This window comes from Myripristis murdjan, chromosome 1 (genome assembly GCF_902150065.1).
Source record: "Myripristis murdjan chromosome 1, fMyrMur1.1, whole genome shotgun sequence".
NCBI classification, from domain to species: Eukaryota; Metazoa; Chordata; class Actinopteri; order Holocentriformes; family Holocentridae; genus Myripristis; species Myripristis murdjan.
The window spans coordinates 7,717,852-7,744,858 of NC_043980.1; the positions used below are offsets into that span (position 1 = coordinate 7,717,852).

Genomic DNA, 27,007 nt, shown 5'->3' on the forward strand with positions numbered 1-27,007 from the left:
GTTTTGAATAGTTCCCTCAGCAGAAGTGTGATGAAGCATTTCAGCCAGCAGATACAGAATATGTATGTGACATTGCTGTACAATATAGATAAAAAAAAAAAAAAAAGTTTCTTGTTCTAACATTGAAGCTACTCAAGAGGAAATTTAAGGGAAAGTCAGAGTTCAGGGGGTTCATGCAGAGGAAGTGCCAGCCTGCTTTTACTAAGCACAATTGGACTTATTGTCTCCAAACACTGGATTCCCTGTCTTTTCCTGCGCTGTTTATTGTTTTAGGAGCTTTTATCAGCCATATTTCATCAGAAATAGTGTTTGTTTTGCCAGCTTTGAACAATTTCGCTCGACATAATCACGGTTTCGACTGCAACACATTAAAAACAGCTGGGAGTCGGTTTCCCCGCAAGGAAAATCATCTCGGCACATCGTGTACTGTAGGGGAGGGACCGGGACGTGCGAGCCGAGTGGGGATTAAAGGGTGACGGCTCCCTTATTAATAATAATTACCCTTGTTAAGTGGTCGCGTCCTGGGTGGGACATGAACACCGGGTAGATTTGTCTTGTCCATCAGACGCCTTGGCAGGTCGCCACCGCTGGTCGCCTGCCAGGGTGGCTGATCACATTCACCGGCCGCAGCCAACGGTTACCTCTGTTTGCCTGATGTTTGGAGCTCGTACTCGGCTCTAACATCAGTTTGACTGGTTTGAAAAAAACAAAAAAAAAAAAGAGAGAGAGTCCAGGCAAACGTTGAAATCCACCACCGTCTGTGAAACATTACAAGGAAAGCAATCACTGCTCCGTTGTGTTCAAGTCTGCTTTGTCGTCCTTTTCCAGGGCACGTGCACCCACGGAGACGACTGCTGCTACTCCCATGACGCCGAGAAAACGGAGTGATTCTCATTCTTTTATTTTATTTTTTTGTTTTTTAACTGTTTCATCAGCCTTTTTGTTTTTATTCCTTATTTTTTTAGGGAGTTTGAATGCAGGTTCTGTGCATTCTGGACATGTTCGGACAGGGACGCAACTCATGAACTGTGCAAGAAATATACGTATGCATAAGGCTGTTTTGTGCCGCGGCCTTCTGTTTTAGTTTGTTTGACTGTTTTGGCAGTCCAATAAAGTCCTTACCCCAACTCCAGGTGTTTTGTCATGTGTTGGACAGTTTGAGCGGATAGAAACTCTTCACTTTTATTGATGACTTGGATGCTACGGGACGTTCGATTGTGTAAATACGACACGAAATTTAATATTTACTTCAACCGTGTTATCATGTCACTTGGCTTTCATTAGATTTCATATTTATTTATTACCATCTGTATACACTACTCACAAAAAGTTAGGGATATTTGGCTTTCAGGTGAAATTTCAGGATGAACCTAAAATGCATTATAATCTTTACAGGTGAACTTAATGTGACCTTCTGTAAACTTTTGAATGCACATGTCCAACTGTTCAATGTTTCAGTACTTTTTGCACAAGTTGCTGTTCTCTAACAAGGAGTTTAACGGCAAAATTCACATCAGGTGTTTGATGCTCCAGCTCATCGAGGTCGTATCATTAGGGAACGGCTGCTGGAGACTGGGGTACCTCAAATGGAGTGGCCTGCACTTTCTCAGACCTGCATCCCATAGAAAACCTATGGGATCAGCTGAGTCGCCGTGTAGAGGTTCGGAGCTCTGTACCCCAGAACCTCAATGTCCTGAGGGCCGCCCTTCAAGAAGAGTGGGATGCCATGCCTCAGCAGACAATAAGTCGACTTGTGAACAGCATGAGACATCGTTGTCAAGCTGTAATTGATGCTCAAGGGCACATGACAAGTTATTGACACTGACATTTTTTGTTGTGGTATACCCACCACTGTTGTTGGCTTTTGTTTCAAGAAATTGTTTGAGATGAGGAAATCACCAGTGTATGCTTCTACTTAAATGCCCTACTTTCATGATATAATATCACTGTAGCGTGAACATTTTACATTTTCCATAAATTTCACCCAAAAGCCAAATATCCCTAACTTTTTGTGAGTAGTGTATATAGTCTTTATTGTATATAATTCTGCTTAATTTTATTTTATTTTTATGTTTGTATTGATGCTGCTGTAGCATAAGAATTTCCCAGTTTGGGATCAATAAAGTAAATCTATCTATCTATCTATCTATCTATCTATCAGGAAATGATGCAGGAAGACTGGGACGTGCATCAAAGTGTGTGTCTCTGGAATCGATCTCCCGTACAGAAAGCCTAGCATTTGACAGTTCAGCGTAAAGCCAAACAAGCACACAATGTTCATAAATAATATTTTTTTTAAAATTCTGATTAAAGTAGTGTTTGCAGCTAACAGTTTCATGGTACTTTCGGCCGATCCTCGTCATTTCGGTTCAGCGTAAAGCCAAACAAAATGTTCATAATAAGAAATAATAAATTAAAAAAACTCTGATTAAAGCTGTGTTTGAAGCTGTTTCAAAGTGATGTTTAGGTCGTAATCGTGCAGCTAACAGTTTCATGGTGCTTTTGGCCGATCCTCGTCATTTCAAAGATTCCGAAATTTCCGAGTTTACCGCCAGAAATGTGCACTTGAACAACCAATCTACAGTAGTTGTAAATATGAGAACAAGATCACTGGTAAGCAGAATCCATATGAATTGTCTTTTTCATCATCATAATGTGACCCCCCCCTTACCACTGAAATACAAACCCCTGGTGAATATGAGTTGGTCACATGACATTTCCTGATCGTACGAGTGGATGAGGACTTTCTGAACGCAGCATAACATGTCACCTTAACTTTTTTTTAATTTTAGTGTATTTACACCGGTTTTCAGGATTGGTGCAACATCTATTCATTGCCAAAATGTTTGCTGGGACGGCTGGCTGCCCTCCGTCGCTGTGAGTTCATGCACATGTGAAAGGAAAATAAACACAACGAGAACATGAGGCAGTTTTTTTTTTTTTTAATATGAGCTGCTTGGAGATCAGTACAAAAATTTTTTTTTTACATGTATGGCACAGGCGCACGTTTGACAGAAATACAAAGATTACACTTATTGCACAGATCAGTCAGTCATTCCAAGTTGGCATCCGTTTGTCGTAGCGAGAAAAACTCGAGACCGGACAGTTTTCTGTGTGGGTGAAAACCATGTATGGGCTGGAAAAATGTGTCTTTTCTGTTCCAAAGTCGGTAAGTGGTATTTTAGCTCTCGCTTCGTTTGTGTTTCAAAGTGAGCGGGAGTCTTCTTCGGCCTCGCCGCCTCGCCCTGAGTGATGCGTGTGCGGGAGGAAAAGGCAGCTTCAGCATATATACAGAACTCACAAGTGAAAAATACTCCCTAGATTTAAAATCCTTCCACGATCCACTGTGTAATCTCCAACAAACCCGGATGTCGATGTTAAGATTAAGGACATTCTTGTAAAATTGACAAAAGATATGACAGTGCTGATTGAGGTTTTTTTTTCCCTCTTGGAAAAAAACGGCAACCTCGAACGCAGCGCATGACAATCCTGAACATGAACCAGGAACGCCCATGACTGCAAACAGCGAATCAGAATTCATCCCATTCATCAAACACGGGTTCTTTTCCACATTTTAAAAACAGCCATGGGGGGAGATCACATATTTAGAAATCAAATCTTGGTTTCCACACGCGTCTAACCCCGTCTTCACACCGAGCGAGGTGATTTACAAGCCACCGGGAAGCCCTTTGGTTTCCTGTAGAGCTGAGCGACCACAGAAACTCGGTTGAACATTCAACACGCCACAACTTGACTATTTCTGCACTTCCTTGTTTCAGCTAGACAAAAAAAAAAAAAAAAAAAAAAGTTGATTTCAAGTTTTAGCAGGACACAAGAATCATCTTAACAAAAGTGTATTCGGTAAAAATTCGAAAGGACTATTGTTTCGACATACTGCATCTAATCAGTGTGAATAGAGTGACCCAAGTGGCCTGCAGTGTGAACACAGGATAATCTCCTTGACTGGCAACAGATTTCCGTCCAATCTCAAACGTCGGTACAGCCTCGCCCGGTGGAATCAGATCCGGGCGAGAGTGAAGAGTAAAGCGGGCGGGAACGCGTCTGATTGGCATCGCATTGGCTAATTTTTGAAACGGACTTGCCACTCGGACCCCGGCCGGCGATCGGCTATCTGAGTCTGACTCGGAGCATGAAGGTGCGGATCTCCATGGGCTTCAGGGTCACCTCCCACACGGACGGGTCTGCGGGCCGCCTCGGCCGGGGCTTCTCACCTGGAAGACAGAAAGGTCCACCGTTTTACCGACAGATTTATCAAAAATGACACCGTACCGTTTAAAAAAAAAAATTACAAAAAAACATCCCATATCTTTTCGGAAAATAGCTAACATTGCTATCGAAAGCGACCTCCAACAGAATAAAATTCCAAGCCAATATCACCAACAATTTCAGAAAATAACAGTTCAAAGGTCAAATGTCAAACTCAAATAAATGTGTAAAGAAAATGGGGAAAAAATAATTAGATGTGTGGAATCATAACTTCATTATATTCAATCAATCTCCACTGTAAAAGGCAAGCCTCCTCAAATAAACCCAAGGCACACGTTTTTTTTTTTTTTTTTTTTATAAATAAAATACCTATTTTTATTTTTCATTGTAAAACTTTACAGAACACAAACGCTGCTGTGTTGCCACATTTTGATATTTTTAAAAACAGACCAACCTCGGCCTGAGCAGCCCCCCCAAACTCCTACGAACCATTTATTTATATATTTAGTTATGCATTCACTTATTCAGTCACTTACTTATTTTCATCTTTCTTATTTTCATTTTTAATTTAATGTCTTCCCCCTTTACTCCCCTAACCCTATCTTCATTCAATTCTGACTCACCCCCGCCCCCCTTCTCTCTCCCTCTATCTTCTTTTTCCTTTGTTGCAGATGCACTCACACATTGATGAACACACACACACACACACACACACACACACACACACACACAAAATCAACCGATCCTAACAGTGGTAACTGACTGGCTCTATCGTCATAATATGTATCACTATTATTATTGTTATTATTATTATTATTATCATTAGCAGTAGTAGTAGTAATAGTAGTAGCAGCATTGTCATTATTATTTTTTATTATTACAATACTGTTTTATTGTCATTCTTGCTATTATTATCGTTACTTTTTATTTTTATTATTATTTTTTTTTTTATTTATCTCTGTATTTATTTTATTATTATTTTTTATTATATTTATTATATTTATTTATTTCTCTTTCTTGTTGTGTTTTTGGCTGTTTGTTTGCTTTTATTTTTATTTTACTCTGTCTGGAATTATCTCATGCCTTTTCACCTTTTGTCTCCACCCCCGTCCTGTCTTGTGTACTTTGCACCAATGAAAAAAAAATTAAAAAAAAATTCGCCATGTAAAATAAAGGCATTTCACTTATAAGAACTGCTAGGGGGCGCTGTGGGTTTATGGGAAGAGTTCTTCCTTTCATAAGTGAGAATAAACAGTTAAAACGCTGTCATGAAATGGTTATTCCATGCATTGAGCTCCAGCAGTGACAATGAAAACCCAGCAGCACCTCCTTCCTGCCTTTTTTTTTTTTTTTTTTTTTGTAATATAAAGTTTTCCTTTGATAAACTGTGACAGGGCGCTGAAAACTTCTGACTTATGACTCGGACAAAATACCTCCTGGCTCGGCAGTAAAGCACATTGCAGGTTACAGTTACACCTATGAGCCATTAACGTTGCATTTGTGACCCATTAGAATAAACTGTCGACTTAACTGCTCCCTGCGGGGAAATCGTCTTTACGTCTAATCTGACAGTAATGGAGCAGTGATTGCTGTCCTCGCCGTGTTCGGAGGGGCCGCCGGACTCGAGCGCTCGCCCTCCACTCTCTTCGTTTTAACAGTCAAACCGAACACAACCTTCAAACTACCGGCCAAATGGCCCATCAGCATCTCTGGCAGGTGACCAACAGCAGCTTCCTGCCAAATCGGCTGACAAGAGAAGACAAATTTACCAACATTTGGCTGGTGGTTTTTTATTTTTTATTTAATTTTTTTTTTTGGGACACACTCAACTGATTCCCAAAGGAGAAATTCTCCTAAAGGAAAGTGTTTTTTTTTTTTTGTTTTGTTTTTTCCCGCTTGTCAGCCATCACAGTTGAGGTCAGAGGTCAGATAACAGAGCGGCAGCCGTGGAGCCGGTAGGGATTTGTCTTTTGCTCAAAGGTACTTCGACAGTGTGAACGACTGCCAGCTCCGGTGCGAGGGCGGTCTCGCTACATCACTACACTGTAATTCTGCTGCTGATCATGGAACCCCTTGTTTTTCATGATTAAAAAAAAGACAGCTTTCAACCCCATGACTCAAAACAGGCCAACAAAGGCGCTAAAAGTGGAAAATGTGGTCTTTCACATCAAAACGCTGCATAACGGCTGCACAAAAATAACCAAAAATAGCAGTAAATACATTTCAGTAGACCACAGACACTCTGATATTGCCTCTGCACAAACTTTGAACAAATTACAAACAGACTTTAGGTTTTGTTGTGTCCGTAATTTTAGTGCTTTTGAAATATTCACCGGTGAAAGTCGGGTAGCTCCGTTGGCCGGCGTGGGTCTGCAGCAGTTTGGCATGAGCCCGGTCACATGCCTCTCTCTCTCTCCGTGTGGATATTAATACATTCGATGCCGCTTCGTTGATGCTTGGGAAGTTGTGCTTGACCGAGCGTGTTACAGTGAGCACACAGCTACTGTAGGCCGCTCAAATATTCAAACCCGACACCAGAATGGAGCCGCTTTAACTCAAACCTGTGATCCTACAGAGCAAACAGCTAATGTAAAAGCAGGCCAGCGACCAGTAAAACCAAACCAAACCCACCTGAAATTCAAACCCACACGAATCACGCTATTTGTTTTATTTTTGTTTATTTTGTTTTTGTTCTGTTGTTATTGCTAGTCGCTATTGTTGTCACGACTGTACGTAGGTTTGTTGTTGTATAGAGTTGCATGTATGCACTAAATGGTGAATAAAAAACAAAAGAGAAAAAAAAAACTTGTAAATAAGATGCACTTGAAGGCACTGTTTTATCACCTCCTGAGCAACAGTGACAGTCAAAAAGAGCTGGATGCTTTTTCTCTCAGGTTTTGTCACCATTTGTGCCACCGTTAATAAATATACAGCAACACGTTAAAAAAACAAAACAAAAACAAAAAAACAAAACAGGCCAGGGTCTGTGTGCTAACAACTGATAAATAAAAATTAGTTATTATTTAGTCATGGAATATGGTGCGTTTTTCACCAGACTAATTTCCCTGATATTTCCTTCATGTTTTCGCTGTTGTGCTGTTCTGTTAGACCATTTTGAATTCATGTCTGGCATGTTTGCTGCATTGAAAAGTGTACGGCTGTAGTCAACCTAAGAAAATCTTGGTCGACTAAAGTCCTGGAATTTCGACCAAAAGTCGACTAATCGGGGGCGGCGGGATTACAAACAAAAAAAAAAGGTACTATTTTTAGATTAATTACTATAATAACTGGGCAGTAGCCTACCTGGTAGCCTTGTCCACCTAAATGAATTATAAATAAACATAAACAACTAGTATCTGCAGTATTTTAAATCGTTTTTGACCGAATTATTTTGCACTGAATGACACACTGGAGTCAGTCGGCTCTGACAGCGCTGCATCACGTGCACCTGTGCAACATCACAGCCTATGATTTCCGAAAAAAGCACTGTAAAGCTGCCGTCGTCGTGGGTGTGTGCGCCTGCAGTTATAAAACGATTATTAGAATAAAACTTTGAAATATGCCAATTCTGATATGTTTATACTCAAAACTGACCAAGCAACCTAACACAGACATGTTAGCTTACCGTTTTTAGGTGATATGCCATGTCGGTCGTTGAGCTGTGATACGCAAACTGCTGTTTGCAAAGTTTGCATTCGACTTTTTTTCCATCTATTTTGGTAAAATGCTGCCACACTGACGACGTCTTTGACATGGTAGAGGACTAAATGTTCATTAAACGTTCTTAATTAAGCAAACAATCGGAAAACCAGGCCTAATTTTTTCTTCCATTCATAACATACGGGCCTACCTGTCTGTCTCCAGTGGGTTGGGCTAATCCAAAACTGTGAAAACAAGGGGGGTGTTCTGAAGACAGACTGTTACCTGTGAAATAGGCTGTTCTGAAAACACCCCCATTAGCACTTAGTGATTTACTCCTGATAAAATTAACATGGCAAATAATCGACCAATCAGATTTTGGTCGACCAAGAACGTATCGACCAATAAATCGACCAGTCGACTAACAGACTACAGCCCTAGAAAAGTGCTAATATATTGAAAAACGGATTATATTTTACCAGCATTTTCCATTTTCTCTGTGGAGGTCAGAGGTCAGCTGGGCAATGCACTCACCGCACACCTGCCTCCTGCCCAAATTGACCTTTAACCAGCAGAGAGCGTCACACAGCGCGGTCACACTGGTCGTACTCTACCTGCACGGATCTTCCAATCAAAACGCGTCATCTCCTCTTTCCACTGATTGGCTGACAGGTTCAGCTCCGACGCCCCGAGCACCTCCAGAGTGGAGAACAGCTTCTGTGGAGACACGAGGGAAGATGGTGTTGACAGGTGTGTGTGTCGGGGTGTGTGTGTGTATGTGTATGTGTGTGTGTGTGTGTGTGTGTGTGAGCGTACCTATGCACACACTTCTGCATGTGTTACCATACCATGAGGATCACCTCGGTCGATAAGTTTAAGAAGCAGCTCAAAACTTATTTCTATTGTCTTGCTTTTAATTAATTACTTATGACCAGTTTTATCTCTTTTTTTAATCTTCTTATGTATTTAATTCTTTTATTTCATTGGGTTTTATTGTTTTACTGTCTATTATTTATTGTTTTTTATTGTTTTATTGCTACAAGTGTACAGCACTTTGAGCTGCAGTTTTATCTTTTTATCTTCTTATGCATTTAATTCTTTTATTTCATTGGGTTTTATTGGTTTATTATTTACTGTTTTTTTTTTTTTTTTTAACTTTTATTGCTACAAGTGTACAGCACTTTGAGCTGCATTTATGTTATCAAAGGTGCTATATAAATAAAGTTTATTATTATTATTATTATTATTATTGCATAAAGTGTGACAAAGTTAAGTCAGTAGAGTCCAAAGTTATGTCTTCAAATTGCTTCCTTAGTCTGATCAGCAGCAAAAAATAATTTAATAATATGAGCACCGAAAAGTAAGTTAGAATCAGTCGTCTCTCAAAATAAAGACTACATTTCCCATGAACCCCGCTGCTTCCTGTTGTAGAGGTAAAGTTATTCCTCGCTCCCCCCCCTCCCTCCCTCGCTCCCAGGCATCGCTCTGTGCACATTTGTTCTCTCTTTTGCTTCACTGAAGAGGATAAACATGTTGGGAAGTGATTTTTCCATCAGCGCTGCACCATCTGCCAGAAGCCGCCGCAAACTCTGAGAGCTTCGGTTTGCTCAGGACCAACGAACGGCGCCCTCTTCCTGTTTTGTGCGGTAAAGCGACGCGGCAGATTTCCTGACAGGGCGGTCGAGTTTTTTTTATTTTGTTTTGTTTTTTTTTTGGTAAGTCTAAGAATGAATGTGGTGGTGATTTTCCTAATTTAACTGATTGATATTTGATCACAGATGAAGTGTCAGGACGTCCATGTGCTCAGTGAGCCGCGCAAGTATAGCAATACAGGTTTTTGTGTCTGTACTCGTGTGTATTGTGTGTGTGTGTGTCTGACTTCTTGTGTATCGCCACAAGCTGACAGTCACAGGTTGGGAATGTGTGTGTGTGTGTGTGTGTGTGTGTGTGACCTGCCTGCGACTTGACAAGTGACAGTGGGGGAGACTGTGTGCAACCAAGCTACAAGCAGACACTGACAGGCTGGAAGTGTGTGTGTCCCTGACCTACAGCGTGACAACGACAGAGTGGAAGAGAGAGAGAGTGTGTGCGTGTCTGACCTGCAGGATGACAGTGACAGGGTGGAAGAGAGAGTGTGTGTGTGTGTGTGTGTGTGTGTGTGTGTGTGTGTCTGACCTGCAGGTTGACGGTGACAGGCTGTGTGTGCTGCTTGCTCTCTCCGCTCTGGTACTGATGCTCCAGACGCAGCAGCACCGAGTCTTCGCCCCACTGGCTCAGTGTCAGCAGGTGGACAGCAGGGGGCAGCGCATCCTGCAGCCCGGAGAACTACACACACACACACACACACACACACACACAGAATCCTTCGAGTCAGAGTTCATAGCACTTCGAGACTTTTCCCATGACTTTCCATAACTAAAATCTTGAATTTCCATGACCAATATAAATGTTACACAACTTTTTTGTTTGCTTGTTTGTTCGTTTTTATTGGCAAAATTATAAATTCACTTAACATGGAGAAGTTATTATTGAGGGAAGTGAACAGAACATGAAAACAGTTGAAAAGTTACGTCTTATGGCAATTGTCCTTATTGGATTTCACAATTAAATAAAAACAAATTGGATTACGACTGTATTTTCGAATGAATGAACACTCTTATTTTGGAGAGTGAATGCCCCAAATGGGAAGTTTTATTTTCTGTTAATCTGAGCCAACATAATGTGTCGGAATAAAGCATAAGATAATATTTTCCGATCATTTCCGACTTGATAATCATACATGTATTTTCTTTTTGGAAAATGACGTTTTAAAAAGCTTTAGGCAGTTATTTTTTTTTTAAAGAAAGCTAACTGGAAGGATATCTACCCAGTGACAGGAGGCTAATCGTTAGCACTGGAACCAGATAGCACAGTATAAATGATAGAGAGAAAGTAAAATATTGTCGTTTTTTTCCCAAAATGGGTGAACTATCCCTTTAATGAAGCCCTCTCTCTCTCTCACCTCCAGTCGTGTGTTGGGGTGCAGATCCCCGCTGGTGAACGTCAGGAGCGGCTGCAGTACCACCTCCTGTGCCAGGGGGCGATGTGTGTCGGCGGCGCTCTGCGGGCGGTCGAGGGTGAGCAGCAGGCGGCCGCGCGCCACAAGGCCTTCTGGGAAAACGTCGGAGGTCTCGTTGAGGGGCTCGCCCACCCCGCGCACATCATCGTACAGCAGCCGGCGATGGAGCTGCGGGGGGAGGAGGGAGGGAGGGAGGAGGAGCTCAGAGGGAGAGGCTGTGTGTGTGTGTGTGTGTGTGTGTGTGTGTGTGTGTGTCTCACCATGATCTCCAGAGAGCCATTCTGGATGCTGCCTCCTCCTTGAGAGCGATCTGTCACCACAGTCAGCTGGTTCACATCATCCTGGGAACACACACACACACACACACACACACACACACACACACACACACACACATACACAAAATGAACTTAGAAAATGAATCATTCCCTCCCAAAAAAATCTGTCTATTTCACAGGTTTTTTTTGTTTTTTTTTTTGTTTTTTTTTTGCTGGCTACTAAAAACTCAAAGATGATTTTTCTTGGGATACAACAACTTAGATTAGATCCTATTATTTGTGTATTCTTACATATAAATGTTGCCTAATGAAGTTTTAACAGTGACTTTAGCTTTTCTACAAGTCGTTAACACACACACACACACACACACACACACACTTGCAGACCTTGATGTAAGCCCGGGAGTTGATGGGATAGTAATTTCCAGCGATGGGCTCCGTCTGTTCCAGGTCCCATGTGGGCCGGAAGTCTTTCCTTTGGGACACGACAGCATGACATGCTCACTTAATTGAAACACACACACACACACACACAGAGCAAACTAACACGACACACAATGGTTTAGACACCTAACATGGCCCAGTTCACTAAGCCACACACACACATAAACTTCTCGCGTGTCAAACTGAGCTCATTCAACCACAAACACACAGCTATGTGACAGGAGTTCGCTTAAATACACAATAATACACACTCACACACACACACACACCTCACATGACTATCTCACTTCATACACCAAACACAACATTTAACATTTTAAAGCTGCATTACTCAGCACTGCCATGAGGGATGGGATCAGTATCGGCCGATATCAGCTTTGAAAAGAAACACAGGTATCAATCTGAACAGTATATTTATCGCAGATATTTAGCTAATTATTAAATTGGGCTTGTTTGTGACCTTTAATTTGTAGGAGCGTGTCACTCAATACAAATTATATTAATTAACAATTCTTACTTTCTTAATTCTTACTGGTATTGGATCTGGTGTCAGCCATAACACAGGAAGAAATCAAAAATCGGTGTTGGCTTCAAAAAAATATATATTTTTTTTTCTATCCCTTGTTGCCAGGAGTTCATTTAAATGAGGACCATTTAAAGTCAACTGAGACAAACAAATGGAATGAGCTCTTAATTTGAAGGTTTAGCCCGCACAGTTCTCATTGTTGGCCTGACTGGCTGATAAATTGCATGCTTATGGCGCGTTGTTCTGCCAGCTCAACGTTTAAATGGTCCTCATTTCTGCAGTTTCAATTATGGGGAGAAGCTTTGGAGCCAAATGCAGCGGCTCCTCCAATTTTTGCGTTGATTGAGATGCCTTTTTTCGTTCAGTGTGACTCGTGTATGGCGAGTGCACAGAGCGGGCTTCTGCCGTCGGGCTTCGCTTGTGGTGGGTCAGAGATTTCGTCACCAAAGGGCTCAGTGAAGAAACAACATCAGGTGAGGACAAAGTGCTAGTTTTGGAAATATTTTTTACATTAAAACCTGCCTAGAGTAGCTTCATGTACACGCATTTTTGCAGAATTTTAGTCCAGTAATTTTAGGCCCAAACTGGGGTCAACCTCGGACAAATTGCAAGAGAAGCAAACTCAACTGATTTTGTATCCCCAGTTTGTCCTGAGTGAGGGAAAAAAAAGTCCCAAGGAATCCCATTGGTGGAAAGTTTTGAAAATCACCTGTATATGACCACATATTACCAAAAAACCCCCACCCTTTTAACACACAGGGGAAAGGGGTTCAAAATTTGACTTTCAGATATCACTATAAAAATTCACAAGTTGATTACACACACAAAGACAAGAAAAAAAGTTAATTACAAGTTCTTTGAATTATTCTGTTTACACATGCATATCACACATTATCTGATTTGATATGTGCTAATAAGGAATATAAGGAATAAATAAATAAATGGTGTTGTCTTTTATACATTAGAAAGCATGATTGGAGGGGGGTGGGGGGGCAGCACAGACATGTTTAGCCATGTTGGTCATACCAATCGATTGACACTCCTTACAACTTATTTCTCATTGAAAAGGCGACTAATCAGGCTTTCTAACGGTATAAAAGACAACACCAATCGGTATTGTTAAATGGGAGAAATGATCAACTGAAAAAATATTGCAGGGGATTTTCTCAAAAAAAAATTGGTCACTTCCCACACATTTACCGGTGCCACTCATTCCAGAAATGCAGGATCCTTACAAGTTGTATCTCATTGGAAAGAGGACGAATCAGGCTTTACAACGATATAAGATACAACACTATTGGGTATAAATAAAGGGGAGAAATTATAGACTGAAAAAGCGGTGCAGAACTTTTTTTGCCTAGTTTATATAGTAACATTTTAATTCACTGTTATATAGTAACCTATATATATATATATATATATATACATATATAGTGACCTTTCAATTAACTGATTAAATATCTGTTCTGGCATTTATTCCTTATATTCCTTATTAGCACATATCAAATCAGATAATGTGTGATATGCATGTGTAAACAGAATAATTCAAAGAACTTGTAATTGACTTTTTTTCTTGTCTTTGTGTGTGTAATCAACTTGTGAATTTTTATAGTGATATCTGAAAGTAAAATTTTGAACCCCTTTCACCTGTGTGTTGAAAAAGGTGTTTTTTTGGTAATATGTGGTCATAAATAGGTGATTTTCAAAACTTTCCACCAATGGGATTCCTTGGGACTTTTTTTCCCCTCACTCAGGACAAACTGAGGATACAAAACCAGTTGAGTTTGCTTCTCTTGCAATTTGTCCTAGGTTTTTTCATTAAATGACTGGACTGTTTCTGTGTAACTTAAGCTTGTCTGCAGGAACTCACTTCCTCTGCAGCACCTCCCTGCCGTTGGAGTCGGTGTAGAAAATCCCTGAAGAGTCGATACTCGTGTCTAGACGAGTGATTACCTCCTTCCCCAGGTCGTCACTGACGGAGAGAGAGAGAGAGAGAGAGAGAATGTCTTTGGATGTTCAAATACTTTTTTCCATGAGAGTTTACGAGGCACACACACACACACACACAACTGCCAGTATTGCACACAAGACCCATTAACATTTGAATGCGCGCAGTCAGACGCTCTCCTCCCACTTCACATGTTCCATTGTGCGGCCGCCAAACACTCATCGACGTGACAGCATCATATCTGAAAGGAAAATCCATGCACTCCACCACGGGGTGCAGAGAAACCACGCAGAGGCAGCGAGACAGAACTGCAGTGTGTGGGAGGAAAAACTCTGACCCTTTTTGTCTCCTTCACACCTGCTGACAGGAGTTTGGTGGCTGTGCAAGAGGCTGTTTCAATAAAGAGGAACATAAAACCACACACACACACACACACACACACACACACACACACACACACACACACACACAAGCTATAATGTTCACATAGTTTTGTGTCTCTGAGCTGACATTGTTTTTAGTGCTGAGTCGTGACTCCCTCTACTGGTGCAACACTGATCCTGCAAGTCCTAATCATTTTTTTTAGTGTGTGTTGTTGGGTTGCAAAGTTATGGCTGAAATGATAATCGCATTTAATTTGCAAAATAATGAAAACATGCCAACTGATCACAATTTCTACTCCTGATAATCTGCGTAGCAAAGTTATTTTTCTGTGCTTTTGTGTCAACTTATATCGACATCTTGACTAAGTAATTAAATTTAATTTTCAATTAGGGAGGACATATAAAGAGAAACAAAACTATCACCAGTATGTCAATATTCTATATTTCTATGATCATTAATTGCAGTGACTGAAACTGTTATAAAATTATGGACTATTGTGACACACGTGTTACAATTTTCAACTGTGAATTTATTACCTGGATTTGTCTTTGGCAATTTGGTGCCAAAGACAAATCGAGTAAAATGCTCTATATCAAACGTTCTATCTCAGGCTATAAAATGCTCCTCTTACCTAGTATTTATTACATGATATTTTGATGCTATAACTGAATATGTCATGTAAAATGTTGCTATTAACACTAGAATGAGAGACCGATAGATTTATTCCTCAGGGAGTTAATATAAGTGCTGCTTCAAAAATGTGACATCACTGTTTGCATAGAAAGTGGATCTAAGACCAATTTGACAGCTCAGATATTTAATTTCTGAACTGACTGTCTTGACTGGCCTTACTGGAGTCAAGTACAAACAGCAGAATGTAGTGACTGGTGGTAAGTGGTGGTGGCTGTCATGTTTTATAAGGCGGCGTACGTCTCTGCTGTTATAATCCGTCGTGTTTCAAAGTGAAACGAACGCAGCTCTGTTACTCACTCGACGGGGAGCGGCCCGACCGTCCACTCCAGCTCCAGAGCCCTGCTGTCGGCGTACAGGCGAACCACCTGAGACACCCAGGGGGAAAACCACTGACGCACCTCCTGCACCACCGAGGTCTGGGTCGAGGGGGGGGATGACAAAAAGAGGGAGAGAAGGTGGAAATAAGATGGATGGAAGAAAGAATGAGCAGTGAGCAGAGGTGGGAGGGAAGAAACCAGGGACCAAGGAGAGAGAAAAAGAAAAAAAATTGAGGTTTTGTTGGAATATTAATTGATTAAGTCCATGCACATAGTAAAAATGTATGAATGAGAGTAGGAAAAAACTATGATTACAACTTTCCAATAAGTAACTGAAAAATTCTAAAAATTAAAAGCTGGAATACATAACAGATGAGGATTAAAAGAACATGAGGGGAAGAAAAACTGTAGCATATATCCTGCATTGCCCTCATTTTGTCTAATGTGGAATTTATATTACAATGGGAGAAATGATTTTTCAGGGGCTTAAGTCATTTTATTCCAAGCGAATATAAACTCAGTGGCCACTTAATGAGGTCCACCTGTACAATCTAATCCAATCCAATCCAGCTGTTCTGCCCTAAAGTTTCCTTTTCTGCTGCCTATAATGCTCAGGTTTTCTTTTTTATCACAGTAACAGAGGAGTTCATTCACTTCTATGTTTGGCTTTGAGCTCATAGTTAGTGCTGCTGTTGGACTGGACTGCATTTTATCGAGAGCTGTTTCCACTATTCTGTCCCCCCTTATGTATACGAATAGGGAGGACAAAAAATCGGAAACACCTCTCAATATAATGTAGTCCAGTACAAGACTTCTGCAAACTATGACCTCAGTAATAAATACAGAATTAAATTGACACATTCTCCACAATGTCAACACAAACTGAACATTAAAAACTTTGTTAAAAGGTAGAATTTATGGCAGAGCTGCTGCATTGAACCGCATTAGACTGGACAGGTGGAGCTGATAAAGTGGACACTGAGTGTGACTGACAAGCTCCAAGAGTTCAGCACAGCTGTAACCATAGAAACCTGAGACCGCCATTCCCAATTAAAGCAGGGGTGTCAAACTGGTGCCATGGAGGGCCGAGAGGCTGCAGGTTTTCATTGCAACCGAAAACTCCACCAGGTGATTTCACTGATCACTCTTATTTCAAGTCAAAATATCTCATTACACTTAAAATAAGACATGATCACCTCAGAAGTAAATTGTTTTTCGACAATTGCTTGTTTCATTGGCAAAATTTGCCAGTGGAAAAAGTGAAAATTCACTTGAAATAAGTGAAAATTAGCTAGAAACAAGAAACAAATTTTACCAATGAAACAAGCAAATTTTCACTTGTTTCAAGCAAATTTTCACTTGAAACAAGAGACAATTGTCTAAAAACAAGTTACTTCTGAGGTGATCATGTCTTATTTTAAGTGTAATGAGATATTTTTACTAGAAATGAGACATTTTTGACTTGAAATAAGACAAATAATCTTGGTAAGATTTTGAGTTAAGATGAACAACTGTGTGGCCTTTATTAAACTTCATATTTAAGGTTAAAAATGGCGATTGTGGAGTGGCTGCACGCTGTGGACGTGAACGCAGCCGTGCAGTCGCTGTACCTGCAGGCTCTCTGTCTTGGCCGTCCTGCTGATGACGAAGGGCGTGGAGGAGTTTGGTCTGAAGATGTAGGCACCTGACGGCTGGTTACTGACCGAGCTATTACCATCACTGGCATTGTACCTGGAACATGGAGAAAACACACACACACACACACACACACACACACACACACACACACACAAAACACACTATGAATGCAGGGAGGGGAAACACGAGCAGCTGCCATGCAAGGTCCCAGCTGCCCATCACGAGCAGTTAGGGGTCCAGCGTCTTGCTCAAGGACACTTCAACAGCTGATAGCCTCCCTTTCAGTTCAAGGTAGCAAACATTCAAACATACAAACCAAAAAAAATCCACTAAAATGGAGTTGCACAGGTTTTCTCCTTCAGTGAAATTAGTTAAAGGGAGATTCCAGTCAATCACTGAACTGGACTAGAAGAGTGCTACAGAAATGCAGTTTTAATGCAGTATTTACCATTTATAGATCTGTCTTTATTTATTTATGTGTTTATCTAAACTCGAAAATCATTGAAGGCAAACTCCTCATTTCCGATGACGTCGAGCAGAAATAAAACTAACAGAAATACAGCAAAAAGAAGAACAAACAATCAAGACATAAATACAGTTTTAAAAATGTAACACCCAAGTCAATTAGAAAACAAACAGACGGGAGTTTAAAGATTTAAGATTATGGATTTAAATTGACCGAGGGGTGCCCACAAATTAATTTTTAAAGTGCTTTACAGTGAACTCCAGGTGGAAGGTGCAAAGAAGACAAACACTGATCCTCCCAGCTCAGTATGAACTCAGGGCAGACATGAAGTCCGCTCAAAGCATGAAATATAATTTCAACTGTGTGTGTGTGTGTGTGTGTGTGTGTGTGTGTGTGTGTGTATGCATGTGTGTTTGTGGGACACTGACCAGTAGAAGTTCTGTGTCAGTCTGATGGTCTGTTTGGTCTCCAGATTACTGAGGCTGCTCAGGAGGCCTGTGTCTGGGTCAAAGGTCGCTCGTAGGAACTGACACACACACACACACACACACAGAGGGATTTCAAAACAGGGTACAGGGTCAATCTTAGCATCTTTGTGATCTCAGTGTAGTTGGACTTATTTGATAAAATGACAATTCCAATGAAAATTCCAATTTTCTTTCATTCTGATTTTTCATGTTTAACATCTTAGCTTTAGTTAATGTCATTTTACTGCATATTATACCTATAGGCTATTTTCAACAGCACTATACTCCAGTAAGCTGGTGTTAATGGCACTAAGACGCCTGCAGTGTCAGTACCTTGTTCTGGATGGCGGGCGGCGTGCGGGGCCGCGTGGAGGCGGGAGGCGGGCCGCGCCGCTGCAGGGACACAGAGTAGGTGCTGAAGCCCAGAGGGGGAGCCTGAACCTGGAAGAGCAGCTCGTTGGCGGCGGAGCCCCGGTTCTTCCTCACCTGCCGCGTGGCGCCGGACACTGGAACCACCTGGGACACAGACACACAACACACCTCCTGCATTTTAGACCAGAGGGTCGCCGGTTCACATCACACCACCGATGGGACGATGGACCGCAGAGCTAATGGTGCCTTCATGTGCACGTCAGAAATATCACATTTACTGTAGTTACAAGCACATGAACCCCTCCGACCCCTTAATATCATGAATATCTGCGTTGATGATTTGCAGAATAAAACGATTTTACTGCACTTTTAGCCTCTTATATGGACATCTTATTTACTTCCAGCTTCACCAAACAATCTAAGGATAACTGCATCAATCAGGTGATATTTCACAATCATCAACTTGTCAAATTTAAAAATTGCAATATACAGCTGTAGTCAATTCATGGTGAGATGCGCACACAAACCCACCTGGCTGTCCACAGGTTTGCCGTTAGCGTCTAACACGGTGTACGCTGTCCCGTTCACAGGAAGCCTGACCGGCCAAGTGACGGGCCGAGCGAGAGGGTTGTACACATTCACTGAGAACTGAGGGAGAGAGAGAGAGAGAGAGAGAGAGAGAGAGAGAGAGAGAGAGAGAGAGAGAGAGATGGTGGTGACAGAGCAGGACATGCGGCCTGTGCGTCATTTTTATGCGGCCTGCCACTGGCCTTGCATGGAAATGTAGCTGTTTTTCTGTGTGTTTCATTCATTTTTAGACTAGTCATGTAGCCTGTGACAAAATTATTGTTCAAACATCCAAAACAGGACAGACATTTTTAGCTTGCGGCCCGTGGACACAGCTGGATTTTGCTGAGTGGCCCCTGAGCCATCTGAAGTTGAGCGGCCCTGTGATAGAGCGTCATTCATACTGTACTGACGCTGAATTTGTCTGCTTTTTAGACAGGATCTCATGCGGCTTCATTATGTGCTATTAAATTTGGGTGTTGGCTTAGATGTGTATTTGTACTGTGTGTGTGTGTGTGTGTCACCTTGTGGCTGGACTCGGTGAGAGGACACACGCTGATGTTGAGGTTGTCACAGTAGATCCGTTTAGCAGACGAGCCGCTGAGAGCAGCCAGACTGTTACTGACCACAACCTGAGGAAAAAATAAAAATACTTACACACAAATATGTACAAAAAGTCCAAACTCGGCCATCGAGGACTGCATGAAAATAAATGACAAAGATTAATAGGATGTCACAATGTTTCGCCAGTTTGAACAGGATGTCCAGGCGGGACAAGACGTGGAGGGACTGTTTGAAGCAGACCAGAAAGTTCATGAACACTTTGAGCTCCGGAGCTGTAACCAGTGTCAGCTTCTTAAAAATGAACAACTCGAGTCAAAAAGAACTCAATCATTAGGGAAAGTAAACATAAACTGCCACGCCAACGTTGTTTAGTTGTAGGTTTTGTATGATTAGATGGGTGGGGAGGTGAGGTGGGGCTGGGGAGTTCAAATCTGTTTGATCCCAGTATCAGATGAGATTTTAACACCTAGTTTTTTAATGTACAAAAACCCTAGATTTTAATCTCTGCTTCCTGTATGATGTATTATTATTTATATTTATTTATTTGTTTATTTATTCACCCACTCATCAACCCTATTTTTCAATTTATTATCATTAGACTTAAGGTGGCCAACTAGTATGGTGTGAGTGTGCAATTGTTGAAGTGATGAAGCTGCCGCGACAATGTAACTTCCTGCAAAGGATTAATAAAGTATCATTCATTCATTAGTTGCAATCAGGCTGACAAAACACAAATTTCGGGCTGCAACTAACAATTATTTTCATTGTTGATTAGTCTATCAGTTTCTTTATTTTTTCCTCGGTAATAAACTCATCATTTTGTTCATCGAATGTTTAAAATAACGGCAAATGTCCATCACGAGTTGCCAGAGTCCAAATAAGGTCTCAGTCTGACCAGCAGCCAAATAAATATATATTTTAAAACAACGTGAAAGAGGAAACCCAGCAAACCTTTGCACTTTTGAAGCTGCACTCGGAAAATGTGGGGTCTTTTTACTTGATGAAGACTTAAAGGATTACTTGATCGTCAAATTTATAATCTATAATTTTTGGGTCGAATGACTTATTGATGTCCTAAATGTTTCTGTACTATACAAACTGCAGCTTGGGTGATATCTCCCATAATTCACAGCTGCACTTTGTAGCTATTTCATTACTGCTGTGCACATAAAAAAAAAAAAAGATGCAATAAGTTTCATTTGGAATGAGTATAACATTTGTTCTGGGGGAAACCAACCACAATATATTACACTGTCTGAAACACCTGTTCCTATGCAGAACATGCAGACATCTAATGTGCAGCATTGCTCCTTTTTTCATCGTTTAAACAAATAAATCTACAGGTTTGTGTTTATTAAAAGTATCAAACCTATAACTAGAGATCTGTGTGTTCAGTCTGCAGTACCTGACAGTGCTGCCAGCCGTCGGCGAGCCTCCTGGCGTAGTCGTTGGCGACGTGCTGCTTCTCCGTGCCCGACACGGCGTCGTGGTGCTGAGCCACCGCCATCGCTCTCCCTGCCAATCAGAGCACAGAACACAAACCATCAGGCAGGCGGGCCTCCAATCACGGGGCACGATGCTGCCACTGATCAGCTCAGCCTGCGATCAGATCCACACACATTTCCACATCGCATCTGAAGTAACTAATCACACTGATCTGCAGTGTTACAGAAAACAGAGAGGAGTAATGCTCCTTTTTGCTGTATTGTATGGTGAAGTGAAGTCGCTTGCTGGCTAATTTGATTCCTGACAAAATCCTCATATCCACCCCAAACACCCACCCCGACAAATATAATGTGATTTCATAAGATTTCATAAGTAAATTAACATCAGAACAGCTGCTTTTGAACTGACAAAGTAGAAACCACAGTGAACTTCATTGCAATGAAACTTCTAAAATGATAACTTTTGTTTTAGAGAATTATACAAGTGGTAAATTTAACTAATAAAAGGCAACTGGATTGGTAGATAAGTGGAAATCCCCGCCATTTCTAATTATATACGCTCCATGATGTCATTTGTATGATTTCCCAGGGGAAAATCCAAGCCTTTTCTCTGGGGTTTGAAGTCAGTCACTAGAGGGCGACACACTGGCTCACCGGCCTGCAGCCACCACTAATACTGTTCATAGTTCATAGTTGAATCATATTGTGATGATAACAAGCAGGGTTTTTTTTGTTTTGTTTTTTTTTTTTGTTTTTTTTTTTATTTAAAAACTAAATCAGCCGCAGAATGTTTCACAGAATTTTATCTGAGATGCCTGTTTTCTTGACATCATACCTACCATTACTTTTAGGTTCAATGAGATGAACTTAATTGATTATTTAAGGTGATTTTGCACACATGAATCACATCATGATATACTATACATCGATACATCTGATGAGTATTGTGATATTAATTAAATGTCAAAATCTTACTCATGGTCCAGCTGTCGTCGTGGCCAAAGGGCCCGCTCCCGGAGAACGGCCCGCCAAGCACCTCCAGCTGATTACACGTCTGTAGAAAAAACAAAGACGCACAGTTAAAAACACACACTGCACACCTCCTTTCTTTCTTTCTCTAATAGTTATGAGCTGCTTCGGTCAGATATTCAACATTGTATCTCCAATATGTAGGACAAAAGTAGTTTTGCTACACTAAAACTGGAGGATTTATGATATTTTCACCTGATGATCCTGAAATAAAACCTCCAAAAAGGAAAAAAAAAAAACATGACTTTCAAAAAGCAATTCTGAATATTTTCACTGACAGTGTGTCCGTCTACCTGCAAATAGCTGTTGCTGAGTCTCTCGTATCGTTTCAGAGCCGGTCGGCTGGTAAAGTAGCCCGTCCAGAAGTTATGAGCGTTGTCGGCATAGGGGAAGAAATCATCTGTCTTCAAAGACCTGGGTAGAAAAGAGGAGGAAGATGATAAGGCAAAAAAAACTGTGATTATAGATGCAACAGGGATACAGCTGCTTTTTAGCACACCTAGTACCAGGCACCTTTGAACGAAAAAAAAAAAACAATCAAACAAATAAAAACTATTCAGAGAATTACGGAGTATCTACAAGGTTATCAAAACATGCACACTGACTGAATCATTTTTAACGAGAGGCAAGAAAGACCACTAAATAGCCAGCAATAATGCAAAAATACACTATTAATCACATTTAATTGATTCAGTTTTATTATAGATGCATGCAATCTAAAACATTTCTTCTGCAGATCTGACTTTAGGGGATGTCTTGGTATGAATGCAAGCGTGTTTTGTGTTTTGATGATGAACTGATGGTATTTCAGGGCGCTTCAGAATATTTCACTGGCTTGAACACTTTCACTCCTGGTGTGTTCAGAACAATTAGCACTGTAGCAGCTTCGACTTAAATCTGCATTATCCCGCACTATGTCAAAATCCATCTCTCTCATCAGCCTAAGACAAATGGGAGATAGATAGGTATACTTTATTGATCCCAAACTGGGAAATTCCCACGTTACAGCAGCATCATCAATAAAAAACATAAAATAAAATTAAAATTAAAATTAATAAGTATATACAAATTAAGAAGTATATACAATACAATTGGGGCTGGAACAGATGAGAGAGATTTCTTGGGGTCCGTCTCATTCCCTTTAAAATGTCCCAACTTTACATCACCACCTCCTTTGTGACATGGAAGTTACCTCTCCCTGCCATTTGGGTGCGCCAATGCACAAAAAAAAAAAAAAAAAAAAAAAAAATCAGGCTAACATGTCCCAGCATTGAAATCGTCAGGTGCACATGCTTACATGGCCCCATTTTGCTGTATTCTTGTTTATGCTTCACTTGTCTTGATATGTGTTGCCATTTAGATAGATAGATAGATAGATAGATAGACAGATAGATACTTTATTCATCCCGAAGGAAATTCACAGTTTTCAGCAGTATCCACAGAGTACAAGATTAAATAAATAAAAAACAAAGAATAAAAGAATAAAAGATGACACTCGAGATCTAAAGATATAAGTACCCAATGTGCAAAAAAACAAAAAAAAACAAAAAACCAAAAAACCATTTACTGATGCAACAGCCCCACAGAAGGCTCAGCCAAGTCTCATCTGCACCTACCAGGTGAGGTTGGCCCGGTGCAGCTCCTGCAGGTAGCAGGAGGGGGTGGAGTAGAGCACGTTGACCTTGCTGCCGTTGGCCTGCCGGGCGTTGACGTAGTGGATCAGCTTGTCCAGGTTCTTGTACCACAGGTTGGCATTCTCATACTGGAAGTCTGAGCCCATGGTCATGATGATGTGGTTGGTCTTATACACCAAAGACTGGGTGAAGAAGAGGAGGACGACGTAGATGGAGATGAACATGAAGGTACATGTGGAGATGTTTGCTCCCAACCTAAACCCTCCAGCAAAGCATCCGCAGTGCAGTAGCATATTTGTTTCGGGGCCATGTTGGTGTTTTTCTGACCTGACCGCTGGCGATCATGAGGAAGCGATTCACCACGTCATCGACATTGTAGTCCTCCAGGTCGGGGTCATCTCGGATTGGCGGGTCATCACAGGACTGGTCCCAGCAGAAGCCGTCGGGGGGGTTGTACCCGTTAGGCAGGATCCCTGTGGTGGCGGGCGGATGGGACAGATCAAAGAGATATTCGTCTCAAACTGCAATTGCAAACAGTTCCCAGCTTCTCTGGACAGTGAAGTGAAGGCAAAGGTTGGGTCTAAGCGGCGGGTTAAAGGTGAGGTACCGGTGAAGAGGTCGGCCATGGGCGGCGTGAGGCTGTCGGAAGCCCTCCACAGCAGCTCCTGGTCTTTATCAGTCCTCCTGCGATCCCGGTCCTGGTAGTCCAGACGACCGAAGAAGAAGCCATCATAACCCATCTGGAACAAAACAACAACAAGCAACAGTTAGAAAATCAAGTTTGTGACAGGAGACTTGAAACTGCTCCAAGGTGTAATGACTCAGCTCTACATTTTATAGCACACGTGAGGAAAAAATGATCCCTGCATTCTGCTTTTATAAGTGAGCATGGAAACTGATTCCAAAATGAGGAAACCACCATTACAAAATATTTACACCTATTCTTCTTCCAATTTGATTTTTGGCATGAAATAGGAGCACTTTATTGGTTCCTATTTAGCATTAGTTATGGGTCATGTTAAGAACATTTCTCATAATAACTGTGGAGGACAGACTGTTTAAGGACTGTTGCCTGTTGAAACTTGGGTATGTAGTGGACCTAAAACTTGCATGCACCGGTATCTGCAGACTGAGCTACGCCCCTCTTCATCTTTAAGAAAATCCTTGACGTTCATGTATTACTTCTGATTTTAGTCTTGGTCTTAGATGGAACCGGAGGAGCTCCGCGGCTACCTGTGCAAACATGGAGGCGTGTTCGCGGGCGTGGCCAAAAGGGTCAATGTGCCAGGCGACTCGGGGGCGACCGCAGGGCCCGAACGTCTCGTTGAGGAACCGCAGGCCCATGGTCATCTGGTCGATCACGGCGCTGTAGTGCGTGGTGGCCTCGTCGCTCATGCACCAGCCGCCGTTCACAAACTCCAGACGGCCTGAAAATGAGACGAGCACGGGAGCGGTTCTGACTCGATTTTAAAGCCGAACTTGATCCAGAACGTATTTATGGTGGTTCTGCCACATCCAAATACAATCAATCAAAATGAGTTGTCATTCACCAAGTGTGTTTGTTGTAACTGCAATGAGCATGAGTGTGTGTGTAGACAAAATCTATTGTCAGGGTGCTGCAGCTCTGACCTTTGCCCTCTCACTATGATTGCAATACTGGTGATTTCACAACCGAATCTTACAAAACAGTCCTGTTATTGTATTTCTTCCACAATATCTTCACCAAGGGGAACTGATTGATCAAGCTTGAGGTCACCGCACTGTTTTCCAAGCATTAGGAGCAGCTTAAAAGCGTTTTTTCCCAACTTAAGTACGAGAAAAGGAACAGAAAGCAGAAATAAATGCTGGAAATACTGTCCTATATTGTTGGGAATGATGCTGTTATTATCCTAATGCTCCAAAATTAATATGTTCAACACCTCGGCAAGACAAGATGGAATCATCTGTGTTTTAGAGATGTCAGATTTCCTCTGTTTAAGTGTGTGTACCTTCATTCACCAGCTGTTTGACCGTCTGCCGCATGCCGTCGCTCTGCTGCTTCCACCAGCGGAAGAAGAAGGCCGTCTCCACGTAGATGAACCTCCTGTCGGGGTTCTTCAACAGCTGGTCCACCACCGAGTCCAGGATGTACTGCACACCCGCGTGCTGGATGTCGTTACGGTCTGCGAACACACACACACACACACACACACACACACAAAACTCTAATAACTAGTCAATCAGGCAACCGACAGAAAATTTATTTAGATTTTCTTCAAAACAGAGATATTCTTTCATTTATCGAGTAAAAATGCCAAACATTTTCTGATTCACTACGATGCTTATACGTGCTTTCAATTCTCCATTTGATTTAACAATTTATTCTTTTTTTTTTTTTCTTTTTGAGCTGCTAGTCAGAAAGTCATGCTGCTCCACTAAATGTTAATTTATGGGCTTGGGAGATTACTATTTTACTTTTTGAGACGCTATCTGCCGTAATAAAAAGGTAAATATGCCACCCAAAGGCACATATCATTCAGAAATCCTACTGTAATTTTAAAATCTGTTTACCCACACATTTTATGAATTATTATATTTGCTTTTCTTTCTACATGGTATGGATATCATATTTCTGGTTATGACTTTCACAACTGCACTATCTGTGGATTTATGGCTCACCAGATCACTTTTAATGTTCTTCATGTTGTTATTTTTATGTTGCACACTAATCCGGGTTGTTTTCACAGGAAGTCAGACTGACTTATCAGGCTGGTCAGGTTGGGACTGTGTGTCAGCTGTTTGTTTGTCATGCTGTGTTGTAGTGTGGTTATATTTTTTTTTTATCTGTGCAGCTGGGCTCTGTTTTTTTTTCTTTTTTTTTTTTTCTATTAATAATAAAAGAAAGGGTAATGGAACGACAGAGAAGACAGCAGCGGGGATTTCCAAGAGGGGAAGTTGCCAACAGGAAGTTGTTTGGTTATCATGTCTGGTGAAGTGCAGTGTTGATTTCCCCAGCTGCTCTAGGGATTCAAACCAGCGACTTTCATGTCTTTACTAAACTATCAGGCGACCTCTAGCTCAATAAATGCGTGTGGTGTGATTAGTTAACACAAACGCTGCCAGGGTTACAGGTTCAATTCCCACTGGACTGCAACAGGCACGTACAGTAAGGTGTGTATTATATGAAAACCTGCAGGTCACACACACACCAATCCTGTTTTAAACTGGTGTTGAATGACTAACTTTACAGTGGACAGCCACTTCAGTGGACAGAACATGAATATGAGTTGATAATAGGGCTGCAACACTTCATAGAAAAAAATGATTATTTG

General features: G+C 41.3%; 2 protein-coding genes across 3 annotated transcripts in view; one reads left to right on the forward strand and one right to left on the reverse strand.

Annotated features, from left to right (window-relative positions):
- The window catches only part of trmt1 (tRNA methyltransferase 1), a 30,742-nt gene extending 29,614 nt beyond the window's left edge, over positions 1 to 1,128 (forward strand). For both annotated transcript variants that reach the window (XM_030069686.1, XM_030069600.1), the window contains exon 16: positions 829 to 1,128. In XM_030069686.1, coding sequence (XP_029925546.1) covers positions 829 to 888 — 60 coding nt within the window. In that variant the 3' untranslated portion in view covers positions 889 to 1,128. The remainder of the gene's footprint in view (positions 1 to 828) is intronic.
- A 1,784-nt stretch (positions 1,129 to 2,912) lies between these two features.
- man2b1 (mannosidase, alpha, class 2B, member 1) overlaps positions 2,913 to 27,007 on the reverse strand; it is a 28,370-nt gene continuing 4,275 nt past the window's right edge. The window contains exons 3-23 of the mRNA XM_030069470.1: positions 25,685 to 25,858; positions 24,930 to 25,123; positions 24,304 to 24,436; positions 24,024 to 24,169; positions 23,679 to 23,878; positions 22,356 to 22,476; positions 22,009 to 22,087; positions 20,994 to 21,103; positions 19,549 to 19,656; positions 18,989 to 19,105; positions 18,419 to 18,601; positions 18,047 to 18,144; positions 17,125 to 17,245; positions 15,495 to 15,613; positions 14,043 to 14,144; positions 11,590 to 11,677; positions 11,185 to 11,265; positions 10,868 to 11,092; positions 10,042 to 10,191; positions 8,481 to 8,583; positions 2,913 to 4,232 (exon numbers count right to left, since the gene is read on the reverse strand). Coding sequence (XP_029925330.1) covers positions 4,129 to 4,232; positions 8,481 to 8,583; positions 10,042 to 10,191; positions 10,868 to 11,092; positions 11,185 to 11,265; positions 11,590 to 11,677; positions 14,043 to 14,144; positions 15,495 to 15,613; positions 17,125 to 17,245; positions 18,047 to 18,144; positions 18,419 to 18,601; positions 18,989 to 19,105; positions 19,549 to 19,656; positions 20,994 to 21,103; positions 22,009 to 22,087; positions 22,356 to 22,476; positions 23,679 to 23,878; positions 24,024 to 24,169; positions 24,304 to 24,436; positions 24,930 to 25,123; positions 25,685 to 25,858 — 2,756 coding nt within the window. The 3' untranslated portion in view covers positions 2,913 to 4,128. The remainder of the gene's footprint in view (positions 4,233 to 8,480; positions 8,584 to 10,041; positions 10,192 to 10,867; positions 11,093 to 11,184; positions 11,266 to 11,589; positions 11,678 to 14,042; positions 14,145 to 15,494; positions 15,614 to 17,124; positions 17,246 to 18,046; positions 18,145 to 18,418; positions 18,602 to 18,988; positions 19,106 to 19,548; positions 19,657 to 20,993; positions 21,104 to 22,008; positions 22,088 to 22,355; positions 22,477 to 23,678; positions 23,879 to 24,023; positions 24,170 to 24,303; positions 24,437 to 24,929; positions 25,124 to 25,684; positions 25,859 to 27,007) is intronic.